Source organism: Dromiciops gliroides, chromosome 2 (genome assembly GCF_019393635.1).
Source record: "Dromiciops gliroides isolate mDroGli1 chromosome 2, mDroGli1.pri, whole genome shotgun sequence".
Lineage (NCBI taxonomy): Eukaryota > Metazoa > Chordata > Mammalia > Microbiotheria > Microbiotheriidae > Dromiciops > Dromiciops gliroides.
The window spans coordinates 319,267,229-319,281,005 of NC_057862.1; the positions used below are offsets into that span (position 1 = coordinate 319,267,229).

The 13,777-nt window shown below is 47.9% G+C and overlaps 1 protein-coding gene across 1 annotated transcript in view; it reads right to left on the bottom strand.

The window, feature by feature from the left end:
- Positions 1-13,777, bottom strand: part of CAMK2A (calcium/calmodulin dependent protein kinase II alpha) — an 87,994-nt gene that overhangs the window by 52,388 nt on the left and 21,829 nt on the right. The window contains 4 exon segments of the mRNA XM_043982793.1: positions 2,087-2,159; positions 2,498-2,563; positions 3,937-3,991; positions 11,763-11,822. Of these exon segments, the coding sequence (XP_043838728.1) occupies positions 2,087-2,159; positions 2,498-2,563; positions 3,937-3,991; positions 11,763-11,822 (254 nt within the window).

The window sequence follows — 13,777 nt, forward strand, 5'->3', positions numbered from 1 at the left end:
AGTGGCCTAAATTTGAGCTGCCTTTTCTTCATTCCTGCTCCTGAGCAACAGGCTTAAAATACAGGGGAATGGAACTGGTGGGAGGGCTCTTCATTCTCATTGGCTCTGTCTCCTAACCCGAGCTCTTTAAGGGGGCACACCCAGACAATGTGGCTATCAGGGAAGCCCTGGGCTCACTCGCAACAATCAACACAATCCAGCACCGACATTCTTATCCAGTCTGGGAACCACAGTGTAAGAGAAATATTGAGCAGTAGTGTGTTTCCACAAGAGGGCAACTAGGATGGGAGAGATCTTTAAACTAGGATCAGAGAATCGAATTTCTAAGGATAGAAGAGATCTCACGGGTCATCTAGTCCCACACTCTCATTTTGGAAAAACTGGAAAGCACATCGACCAACATCTCACACTGACACCAAGATTAGTTTCTAATATATTCATTTTACAGTTGAGGATACTGAGGCTCATGGAAGTTAAGTGACTAGCCCAAGGTCAAATGGATGTATCAGAGTTAGGACCCATGACCTAAAAAGATCAATGAAAAGGTCTAGAGATATTTAGCCTGAAGAAGAGAGCACATGGGGCATGGTAGGGGGTTGGGGTAGGGAAGAAGAGATTGGAGAGGTCATAACCACTGTCTTTAAGTATCTGATGGGCTGTGATATGATCAGACTTGGCTTGCTTATCCCCAGTGGGAAGAACTAGAACAAATGGGCAGAAGTTTCAGGTAGGCAAAATGAAATTCAATATTAAAAAAGGCTTTCTAACAACAAGCATTATGCAATAATTGAACAAACTGTCTCATCAAGTAGTGAGCTCCTTGTCATTGGAGGTACTCAAATAGATATGCTATAGAAGATATGGGGTGTCTAAGTGGTAAAGTGGATAGAGTGCCAGCCCTAGAGTCAGAAGGGCCTGAGTTCAAATTGGGCCTCAGACACTTATTAGTTGTGTGACCCTGACAAGTCATTTAACTCTGTTTGCCTCAGGTTCCTCATGTGTAAAATGAGCTGGAGAAGGCAAACTGCTCCAGTATCTTTGCAAAAAAAACAAAAAACAAAACCCAAATGGGGTCACAGAGAGTCAGATACGACTGAAACAACTCAACAAGAACAAACAGTGACAGACTGGACCGACTGACCTCCGAGGACCCTTTCAACCCTAAAGAGTCTGTGTCTGTAATTTTATGTTATAGGCCCTAGGTTACTGAGAATCCAGAGTACTGTGTGAGGGTCATATAGTAGAGACAGTGCCAGATTGGGGCTCAGCAGACCTAGGTTTAAACCTTAGCTCTGCCACCGTGTGAGACTTTGCACACAGCAGTCATCCCCGTTGGGCCTTTAGTCTCCTCCCCCATCAGATAAGGGGGTTAGGCTAAGGAATTCTCAGGCCCCTTCCAGCTCTAAATTCATGCTCCAATGATAATGACTCACTGAATCCATTTCCTCTCTTTTCCCTCATGCCTGGGCCAACAAGCCAGAAGGCACATGACTGCAGACTGCTGCCTGGCCCAAGAGGGCAGAACTGGAATTAATGGGGTGGAAGTTAGAGAGAAGACTCATCTCAGCTAGATGGAAGAAAAACTGTCCAAAAGGGGAAATCGGCTGCCCCTAAGCATCCTCGGGAGGAAGCTGCATGATCCCCTGGTAGGGAGCTGCAGAAGGGACACTCCTCAGGGAGGGACTGGGCTAGCTCCGCTCGGTCTCTGTCACAACTACAACTGTCTCCAAAGTTCTTCCTCCCCAGTCAGCTCAAGCAGTGCTGGCCAGCTGAGGCACAGGAAGCTCCCAGTACAGCAGGAACCTCCAGCATGCATAGCCCTCTGGAGCCTGGCCCCCAGAGACAGGGCCACCAGAAGCTGCCTGACCTGGGAGGCCCTCCTGCCAGCTTTCAGACACTGTAGAGTGAGACACTTCAGGCTTAACTGGGGAAGTCCCTGCCCTAACTCATCAATATGGAGATTCGTGTGCTGCCACATCCTCTTCATGAACCACTCCAGGGAGGTACTAGCAGCTCGCACACCCTGGAGTCTGGGCTCATACCCAGGGCTCCCACCCCACCCCACCCACCTTCTTCCCCGGCTCACCTTCAGGTCTCGGTGCACTACACCCATCTGGTGACAGTGCAGTACAGCCTCTAGGATTTGCTGGATGCAGTGACTATGGAGAAGAAGAGGTGAGCAGGTCAGACACTCCGGACAGAATCAGACGGGGGACACATTCTGTGTGGGGCCATTCATGCATGAAGGCCCTAATGGCCTGTTCAAGGTTATCTTCTCACTTGGACAAGGCAGACTGACTGACAGAAGATACTCAGAGCAGAGGCTTGGCTGGGCAGCATCAGCCCTGGGACACGAGTTCTAGTCACCAGAGATACAGGATCCTGGGAGGATGCTGAGGCCTACATGGGCAGGAGATGTGCCTCCCACAAGACATCTGAGGCTCCAGTCTCCTGAGGTCAGGCTGAAGCCAATCAACACTGCTTCCCTCACACTCACCTGGCATCAGCCTCACTGTAGTATTCCCGGGCCACAATGTCTTCAAACAGCTCCCCACCTGTGACGCTGAAAGTGAGGAAGACATGGGGTCAGTCATCCTCAAGCAGCACTGGCTGCCCTCCTAGGCCCCACACACTAAAAGCAAAAGCAGTCTCTAGCAAACCAGCCCAGACCCCAATCCTGAGCCTCTGTCTCTGTCTCTCTCTGTGTCTCTTTCTTTGTCTCTCTCTGTCTCTGTCTCTGTCTCTGTCTCTGTCTCTGTCTCTCTCTCTCTTTGTGTCTCTCTTCTAACTCCCCACCAGGGCCAAGCACAGGAGAACACACAAAGAGGGATAGACAGCAAGAGAGCCAAAACTATGCCAAGTCCACCTGCTTCCTCCTCTCTCTCTGCCTCCTCAAGCTCTCTGGAGCAGCAGACACAGATGGGGCCAGTCTCCCTACTTGAAGCAAGGGCTGCAGTCCCTCTCTTTCTTAAATCTACTCACTGGCTGAATGCAGTCTTCAGCATGTTTGGAAACACCTGCACACACAATCTCATGGTACCAGGAAAGGGTTCTCCTCTCTTTTTTACCTCTGGGGCCCAGTCCTATCGCCTCCCCTGTGATACTAGTACTCCCTGGTGAACCAGCAGAGCAAACAAGGTTCACAGCTCAGGGAAAACATTTTTTCATGATACTGAAAAGAGCACAGTCCCCTCCCTCCTTGAAGCTGAATCTTCTCTGTATCCTGGCCTCCCCTTTTAGTTTATTTCAGGCTGGAGTTTGTTCCTGTAATGGAAAACCATTCTCCACCACTTGCTAGCTGTGTGAGAGTGGGCAAGTCACATAACTCTTCTGGTCTAAGTTTCCTTATCTATAAAATGAGGGTGTTGAGTTCATGTCTATGGCCTTTTCTAGTTCTAAACCTACTAGGCCGTGAGCCTTATGATCAAGAGAAGACCTTACATGCATCTCTCTCTCTCTCTCTCTCTCTCTCTCTCTCTCTCTCTCTCTCTCTCTCTCTCACACACACACACACACACACACACACACACACACACACACACATGCACACACACGCACACTGCCCCTCATACAGAATCATGGCAACACAGAGAGAACCAAACCACAGTTAGCTCTACAATTCTTGTTGCTGCCCCAAGAAGCCTGAAGCTAAGCAAATCCACCTTGCCCCAGTCATTACTAGTTGTGTGACCATGGGTAAGTCACAACTTCCTTGACCCTTATTTCCTCATAAAAGACCCCCAAAAGAAGCCTTTGGGTCCACAATCAGGAACACTTCTCAACATCTCAGGGTCCTAGATGCATAATAGGCCAGGTAAACCCACCCTGTCTAGTCCTGCCTTCCCTGTCTATGCTGCTCTGGGCCTGCCCACTGCCCTGCTCATCATAGGACTGACACCAGTGAACAACAGCAAAGGAAGTCTGGTTGGTACTTACAGGTCAAATATCAGGTAGTGATGCCCTTCTTCTGATATGCTATCATGGAGTCGGACTGAAGGAAGGGAAAAGGGAACAAGCATTTAGTAAGCACCTACTATGTGCCAGGCACTAGTCTAAGTACTTAAAAAATGGTTATATACAACCACAAACCCCCTTTCTCTACCTCCCCTGTTTTGTCCTTTTCTTTCCCCACCTCACCTTCCCACAAATTTAAAAACAACAACATTATTTAGCATATACATAGCCCCTGTTGGACTGAGAAACCAGGAAAGGATTGGATGAAGGGATCATAGGAGTGTGTAAATTGTGCTGGATCTGATGTCAGAGAGCAAGGAACCATCTGATCTAGTACAGACGAGTACTGGAGTACTCTGTGGGTTGTTCAGAGAACAGAGCCAAGATTTGGGTTTCCCCATGATGTGTGCTAGACTCTTTTCAACCCTTTCCAGACTACAGAAGGGCAGGGGCGCTGCAAACCAGACCTTCCATAAAGCCTTCAGTCGAGGCTGGGAATACACACTTGCCAACTCCCTGAGTTAGAAGCCTGAACCTTGCCTCAGAAGGAGAGTGACCCACAACAGCTGTCAACTTCTTATCCAACCCAGGTTTCTCCAGTCTAATTCCATCCCTGGTAGGAAACCAGTTCTATTATCCTTCCCCTAAGAAAATATGTTCTCTTCCCTACCACTCCTTTTCTGCTGCGGTGGCTTCCCACAAGTCTCCCTGGAGGGCCACAATTTCTCCCTGACCTCTTTGATCCTGTGAAGGCCAAAGGTCTGGATGCTGGGTCATGGATTTCCCAGTGGTTGCTTTGTGACAAATGGGGATGAAGAGGCCCAGCAAGACAAGGGGAGGCTAGTGCTAATAATAGTTTATCTTTCTATAGTGCTTTAAAGTTTACAAAGTACTTTCTTCACAACAACCTTGTGAGGTAAGTGGTACACTTTATAGATGAGGGAACCAAGGCTTAGAGAGGTTGGGATTTGCCCATGCTCACGAAGCTTCTAAGTTATGGATCAAGGTAGATTTGCCTTGCTCCTAGGCCACGGATTACAACTTTAACCTTAGCAGCAAGGAGGACAAGGCAGGAGTGTTTGTGGAGTGTGTGTGTGTATGTGTGTGTGTGTTTGTGTGTGTGTGGCCAGATGGTAAGGAGTAATTCAGTTGTTTTTTACTTTGTGACCCCATTTGGAGTTTTCTTGACAAAGATACTGGAATGGTTTGCCATTTCCTTCATTTGACATTTGACAGATAAGGAAACTGAGGCAAACAGGGTTAAGTGACTTGCCCAGGGTCACACAGCTAGTGTCCAAGGCTAGATTTGTACCCAGGTCTTCTTGACTCCAGGTCCAGCACTCTGTGCCACCTACCTGCCCCATAAACCAATCCCCAAATCTGGAGATTCAACACTCAGCATCCCCATTAGGTCCTATTTGTGAAAGATAGCACCACATAGGATCGCAAATAGAATTAAGAGGTGAAAAGGATCTTAAACATCATAGGCTCATAGGCTTACAGTTAGAAGGAACTACAGAGGTCATTAAGTCCAATCCCCTCATTTTATAGATGAGAACCTGTGACCCAGGTGCTCAAGGTCACACAGCCAGTAAGAAGCCAGGTTAAAGTCTCTAATAGGGTGTCAGTTCATAGCTCTTCTCCACAGATGAGTGACCAATTTGGAGTCAGAGGTCCTGGAATTTAATTCAAGCTCTGCTATTTACTACCCTCGTGACCTTGGGAAAATCACTCATGGGCCTCAGTTTCCTCATTTTTAAAAGGAAGGAGTTGGACTGGATGCCCCCTGAGGTCTCTTCCAGCTCTATATCCATGACCCTATCACCCTATGCTTTCATTAAAACCCTTCTCATGGGGCAGCTAGGTGGTGCAGTGGATAGAGCACTGGCCCTGGAGTCAGGAGGACCTGAGTTCAAATCTGGCCTCAGACACTTAACACTTACTAGCTGTGTGACCCTGGGCAAGTCACTTAACCCCCATTGCCTCACTAAAAAAAAAATAAATAAATAAAAATAATTAAAACCCTTCTCAGATGCTTCATAATGGCATGGGGAGGGGGGAACCTTCAATTCTCAAAGGTCTTTCCATAGCCTTCCACAGGCTATAGATTTAGAGCTGTATGAGACTTGAGATGTCAACGAGCCCGACCCTTTCATTTTACAGATGAGGAGACTGAGACCAGAAAAATAAATAGCAAAGCTGGAATTCAAATCTAGGTCCCCTTATTCCCACCACAGCGTGTTTTCCATATGCCATGCCAGCTTTCCCCACCAGGTAGAGGGAAAACAGATCAGAAAGATCTCAGGTATGGGCCCAGGGCTGGACTAGGCCTCTCCTCCAGAGACCAACCTTCAGCTAAGTTTGGTGAGTTTCACTGAACCAGGAAAATTCCTCTGCCCCTCAGGGCTTTTTGTTTGGGTTACAGCAACTCCTAAAGCATTTACTCCTAAGGAGGGAGGGGTTGGCATCTATATCAGTGGTGAATGCACCCACACTGATGAGATCGTGAAACTTAAGCATGATATTTATGGTATTATAAACCACCCAGATTCTTGCACTGGGTGGGTGGAGGGAGCAGAGATGTGGGAACTTGGGCTAGATGCCTTCTAAGACTTGCTTCCAACTCTGAAGCTCTTAAGATTCTTCAGAGCATTATGTGTCTAGAGTTAAGAGGGAATTTAAGCCAATCCCCTTATTTTACCGATGAGGAAACCCAGAGAGTGACTTGTCCAAAGTCACAAAGGCAATAAGAGGTAAAGTTGGAAGGGGCAACTAGGTCGTGCAGTGGAGAAAGCACTGGCCCTGGATTCAGGAGAACCTGAGTTCAAATCTTGACACTTACTAGCTGTGTGACCCTGGGCAAGTCACTTAACCCTCCTCATTGTCCCGCAAATAAAAGAAAAAGAAAAGAAAAGAGGTAGAGTTGGCATTCAACCCAGAAGATCATAGATTAGAGCTATAAGGGATCTCAGAAGCCATATAATCCAGCCCTCTTATTCTATAGAAGAGGAAATCTAGGCCCAGGTGGGTTAAGTGACTTATCCAGGGTCACAGAGATAGTAAGCAGAGAGGGGATTTGGACCATGGGCTCTGAATCCAAATCCATTGTACCGCACTGCTGGAGAGATTCCAGATCGAAGTGATTTACCTTAGGACCTAAACCTTCCACCTCAGTCTCTTCTTCCCCATCTCTGGGGAATGCATGTTACCTTCTAAGCTGGTCAGAGTAAGTACAGCTGGAAGCCCTGAATCTTTTCAGAAGAATGGGGACCTGTCCCGGTTCTACTTACCCAACTCAGGTCCCTCCAGTCCCATTCCATGCCTTGTAGGAAACCCGCTCTATTTCCCCTCCCCCCAAGAAAATGTGTTCACAGACCTGTTCCCTTCTCTGCTGAGCTGGCTGCCCACAGGTCTCCCTGGAGGCCTACAATTCCTCCCTGTCCTCTTTGATCCATGCCCTAGCAACATGGCCTTGTCCATCAATGAGTAATCAGGCTGCTTGTGCAGCTTCGGGAAGCTGTGCTGACTCCCCTGTCTCCAAGCAGCAGGGAAGGGGGAGGGGGGAGAAAAGGAGGTGGAAGTGCATTCTGGGTATAAATAGCTGATGGAGTTGTCACCCTCAAACACTGCAACCCTTCTGGGCTCCAGCTCCACGCCCCCAGTTACCCAGGCTCAAATAATACTCAGTCATATTTTTTTCTTTTCTTCCTCTCCCAAAGCAATTCGATCTCTTCATTGTTTCTTTTTTATCTGTCCTTTTCTCTCCTTTCCTAGCACGGGCCTCAATCGCCTCTTGCTCAGACTATAGAAATAACCCCCTAACTGAGCTTCCTGTCTCCTCTCTCCCCCTATCCAATCCATCCTACAAAAGTCTGCCAGATGGATCTTCTAAAGACCCAGTTCTGACCACATCACATCCCTGTTCAGAAACCTTTGGTATCTCCCTATCAGCCACTGAATGAAGGCCTACTTCTCAACCTGCCATTCAAGGCTTTGAGTATCCTGACCCCAGCCAATCTTTCTAGCTTCATGGCACATTGGTCCTCTATATAGGATATCCCCAAAGTCTTAGTTCACAAGGTTTTCTTTCTTTCTTTTTTTTTGGTGAGGCAATTGGGGTCAAGTGACTTGCCTAGGGTCACACAGCTAGTAAGTGTCAAAGTGTCTGAGGCCAGATTTGAACTCAGGTCCTCCTGACTCCAGGGCCGGTGCTCTATCCACTGCGCCACCTAGCTGCCCCAGTTCACAAGGTTTTAAAGTCCACTAAGACCTTTGTGATACCCGTCTAGGCCTGGCCCTCCAGATAAAGTCTACTGTATTACTGTGCCCCAAACATATCCTATGATTTCCTGAGTCTAATCTTTTTTTCACATGATGATTCACTGAGAATATCATTCCTATCTTTATTTCCACCTATTGACACTCTATCCATCCTTAGGAGTCCAGCTCAAATACCATTTCCTACAAAAAGGGTAGAGCCCTGGGCCTGGAGTCAGGAAGACCTGTGTTGAAATTCCACTTTGGATATTAGTTGCTGTGTGACCCTGGGCAAGTCACTTAACCTCTATCTGCTTCAGTTTCCTCATCTGTAAAATCGAAATAATAATAATAACTCACCTGCCTCACAGGGTTGTTGTGAGGATGAAATGAGATATTTGCAAAGCATTTAGCACAGTATCTGGCAGATAGTAAGAGCCTAATAAATGCTTATTCCCATTAAACAGCTGTGAGCCTCAGTTTTCCTATGTGGAAATTGGGCATAAGAACGGCAGTTATTTCACAGAGTCTTTATGAGGGATCAAATGAGATAATCCCCATAATAACCAGAGACTCTCTCTATACATAACAGCTTGTATTATTTCCTATCGATCCCTATATCCTATTTCCTTTTGATCCCTATATCCCTTTATATTCCTTTTGTGTCCTTCTCTCACTGTACTTGGTAGCCTAGTTGTGTGTTTTAACCAGAGAAGTGCTGGAGCCAGCTCTAACAGACTTGTGAGAACCGGTTGTTAAATTGTCAACATAAGCACTTATACCTCAGAAATCATCGATCTTTACAAATTGAGGCTTGATTTTTTTTGCTTCTTTGATTGTCTAGACTTTAAAAAAGTGAAAAGAAAATGTCAGCACCTGGTGATAACTCAGTTCCCTGAGCTTTCTACTGCTGAGCTCAAACAATGTTTATAGAGCAATGCAGGAGTATGCAGGGGAATGTTTAACAAACAGCCCCCCCCCCCCCCCGCAAAAAAAGTAGGCACACACACTTTTAAGTTTAATTTGCGTTAACATTTTCTTTTCACTTTCTTAAAGTCTAGCCTTGCCACTACCTCCTCAAGTTGCTGCCCCGTGACTGAAGGCTAATAATAATAATAATAACTCCCATTTATATAGCACCTTGAAGTACAAAGTGCTTTTCATCCATGACCTTATTTGAGCCTCACAACAGCTGCTGGGTTTCACCCTCCCTATGGGGAGCTAACTCACTGGGGATACAAAGTGTCTTATTCCTCCTGGGCCCCTCCCCCATAGCGCCTACACAGGGGTCTCCTCCTACACCACACCCCCAGCCCCATAATTATCTTTAAATGAACGACTGAATGAGCCACAATAGGAGAGAGAGACTGGGAGGAGCCAGGAACTAAGCCAGTGGCATTAAGGGGAGCTATGGCAGCAACTTGAGGAGGTAGTGGGCAAGGCTAGGACAGAACCCAGACAACATTAGCTGAATCACTGGGGGGCTTAGTGACTGATGATAATAATGGGTCTGACATTTATATAGGCTTTGAAGATCTTCCTGTGTACCAGTCTACAATATTGCACCATCTAGCTGCCTGGCTTCTATTAAGCCTTGACAGGGACCTTCCCAAGCTGAAATCTCAGAGACCAAGAAGAGGAGAAAGGCAGTAGAAGATTGGGAGGGTAAGAAATCTGGACTTGGAGTCAGAACACCTGAGTTCAAATCTTGCCTCAGGGCATCTAGGTGGTGTAGTGAATAGAACATCAGCCCCAGAGTCAGGAGGACATGAGTTCAAATCTGGCTTCAGGCACTTACTAGCTGCATGACCCTGGGTAAGTCACTTAACCCAGGTTGCCTCCATTAAAAAAATCCTGCGTCAAACACTTACTTAGCTGTATTGCCCTAGGCAAATCACTCAGACTCAGTTTTTTTCATCTATAAAATGGGGGGGGGGGGAGGATAGCACCCTATCTCACAGGGCTATTGTGAAAAGCAAATGAGATTTATATGTGTGTGGTGTATGCATATATATGTATATATATACATATATAAAAAGCACTTTATAATCTGAAAGCATCATATAAATATAAATCTTTTATTATTTTGACATCTCATAGGATCATAGATTTAGATCTGGAAGGGACCTTTAAAATCCATGGAATCCAATCCCCTCGTTTTACAAGTGAGGAAATCTGAACGAGACCCAAAGAGATTAATTAACTTGCCCAGGGTCACACACCTATTGTTGGAGGCAGGATTTGAACCCAGATCTTCTTGACTCCAAGTCCAAGACTCCATACACTATTCTACACTGCCTCTATCTGCCTCAGAGTGATCTCAGATTTGGAGGACAAATGGGGAAGAAACTCGTGCAGGGAAAGCGTGAGTTGGGCAACAGGGAAACCTTCCACCCTGGATAGCTCAAGGCCAGAGGGGGAGAGATCAGTCAGGAGCATGTGCAGACACCTTGTTTGGAGAGTTGAGACCAGGTAATTGGCAGAGATGGGAATTTGACTCCAACAGGTGGAAAGAGAGGACTATAGAGGCTTTATCTTCACCTTGCTCTAGACCAGCCCAGGTCATCCTGTTGTTAGCTTTGGGTGTTGCGCTTGGGGGCTGTTTAGTCCTGACTTTATCCCTAAGTTGCTCAAATGGGTAGGTACGGTAGAAAGACTATTGGATTTGAAGCAGGAAGATGAGGGACTGAGTGTCATCCGTGTGGCTATGGCCAAACCCTGCCTGATTGTGTCAGAGGGTTTGGATCAAATGACCTAAATTGTCCCTCCTAGCTCTGGGAGCCCAAGTCATTCATGCCTGAGGGGCCTGTACCTGAGCCCCCTCCACAAGCCTGCCAGGTTGAGGCAAGGCCACCAAAAACAGTTTGGGAGTTTTCACTCTTGAGTGGACTTGACAAGGGCCAGGGCTCCCATTCCAAGTCCGTGAGGCCAATCTAGGTGTGTTTGCCACTTTCAGGTAACCTACCTTCCCCAGAAAAGTAACCACCCTGCCCCGCCATGGCCTCTTCACCCTTCCCCTTGGGGGCTGGGGGCTTGCTGAAGAGCTGGGATGGGGAGGGGCTGCTGGGTGCATGTGGGGGTGGATGACAGATTGACTCAGCATCACTGTTGGTGGGTTTGTTGTGTGGGGGGTGAGGGGGGTACACTGGGAATTTTTTTCCCTTTGGGGACTATTTTAATCTTTCTCAGAGCTTCAGGAGTTTTCCTGAAACAGCTTTTCTGAAGGAGGCTGCCGGCAGGCGTAGGCTGGGCGGAAAAGGCCTTCTCTCCCCCCCCCCACCCCCAGCTGCTTCTTAAAGAATGTGGCTGCCCTCCACCCCCACCCAGTCCCCTCCCTTCCCCCCTCCAAAGGGTCCAAAATTACCTCTCCATCCTCACCCCCCCATTCTGGTCCAGGAGTCGACACCCACAAGGCCAGGAAACACAAGCCCCGTCCGCATGACCCATGATGCCCCACTCCAGCCCCACATATGATCCTCTTACCCACAAGTGCCACCCTTCTCAGTCATCTCTAACCTTGGTGGGGAGCAAGGAAGGGCAGATTCTCTTACCAATGTTTGGATGCTTCAGCAGGCGGCAGATGCGGGCCTCTCGCTCCAGCTTCTGATGATCTGAATGAAATAAGGAGCCCCAGGTCAGAGCTGTATTAGGTTGGGCGGTGGGTGGGGGAGCGAAGTGGGTTTTTCCTCCCAAAGATGAGCAGTCGGTCCCCTCCTCTCCCTCTGAACCCCAACTCCCTGCTTCCCTCTGTGGGGAGGTGAGAGGACATTTTCTCATCTGTGGGAAGAGGGGCTTGTGTTCCATGATCTCTGAGGGTCCCTTCTAAACTCTAACATCCTGGAGCGCTTTCTAAGATCCCTCCGGCTCTCACAGTCTCTGTCCTAAGGTCCCTTCTAGCTCTGGTGTTTTATCTTCCAAAGGAGGAGAGCATCAGGGGTTAACCCAACCAAAGACTGCAAAGGAAAGAGGCTATCTCCTGAGCCAGCCTTGCCAAGGCTTCTCTGCTCTCTAACAGCCCTTGCCCCAGAGCTGCCGAAGCTCCCTGGTGCTGATGGGGTCAGGCACTGTTAGGTCATCTCACCGTGGCGAGGCCAAGTACGGGTTCTAGCTAAATGGACACAGGATCCGGCAGCTCAGCAAGCTCGATGACTTCTATGGGCCAAATCAGGGAAGGGTTAGGATGAGAGACCTGTGGCAGGAAGTTTGTTTTACTCATTCTTGGCCACCACTTGGAAAATCCTGCTGGAAAATCCTACGTGGGTCCCAGGTGAGTTAAGGAGAAAGAAGGGCTTGTGTCCAAGCACAGGGCCTCTGGGACATTGGAGGAATCTGATTCCTCTGCATCCATGGCTTGGTGGCTGTACAGGAGAGAGGAGGAGCTTCCCTCCAGCACATACCACACCAGCTCTGGTGTCAGGCCCCCTATCTTTTTTTTAAAAGAAAGTGCTTCGGGGCAGCTAGGTGGCTCAGTGGATAGAGCACCGGCCCTGGAGTCAGGAGTACCTGAGTTCAAATCTGGCCTCAGACACTTAACATTTACTAGCTGTGTGACCCTGGGCAAGTCACTTAACCCCAATTGCCTCACTGGGGAAAAAAAAAAAAGAAAGTGCTTCTAGAGCATAGCTCCTGGGCCTGTGCCCCTCTGCCCCTGAAATTATTTCTTTACCACCATCTTTGAAGGGCAAAGGAGATGAGGACAAAGACAAAACCTTAGAGTGCAGAAAGAACAGACTAGTATAAGACACAAAGCCACAGTACCCTGCCTGTCCTTGGGGAAATCACTACCTACAACATCCTTTCTCCTTCCCCTAATCCTTTCTAGGGAGGGAGGGAGATCTTAGGGTTTCATTCCTTTTTCTAAAGCCTCCAACTCCTTAGGTGTCCAGTCTTGGTACAAAGATGAGGATGAGCTGACCCCCAATCATGGAATCATGGGACAAAGGGTACAGGGGTGCTAGAGGAAATCTAGGGAGGGTGAAACAATTTTCATCTGGGAGGGAAGGACAGGTGGGCTTCTTGGAGGAGGTGGCACCAGAGTTAGGACTCAAAGGATGGGGGGGGGGGGCATGGGGATTTCAAAAAAAGATGGAGACAAAAGTTGCAGGAATCCACTTCAGGCTTGAGCAATAGTACAAGAAAATGCAGAAAGACCAAAGAGGTCAGGATGAGATCAGAGACAGTGAGTAATTGGGTCTGGCTGGAATAGAGAGGGTAGAGGAAAGGAATAGTATAAATTAGGTTTCATTTCATCAACTCCTCAAAGCCTGCCCCCCCACCCCCTAGTCAATCCTCAATTTCCAGCCCCACCCACCAGCTCAGATTCCCCCCCACCTACACCTCTCAGAATCTCAGAATTCTGGAGAGCCACAAATCAAAAGTGACGTGTTGCTTTTCTACCAATTACAGCTGCTTCCCAGCTAAATTTTCCAGCTGCCTGGAAGAGCTGTTTAGAAAGGAGCTGGAAAATCTTTGACCTTTCCCCACCCCCTTCTTCAGGAGAAGTTACTTCCTAAAAAGGGAAGAGATTCTCCATCAAAGAGATGGGCCAACCGAAGAGCAGCTTAAA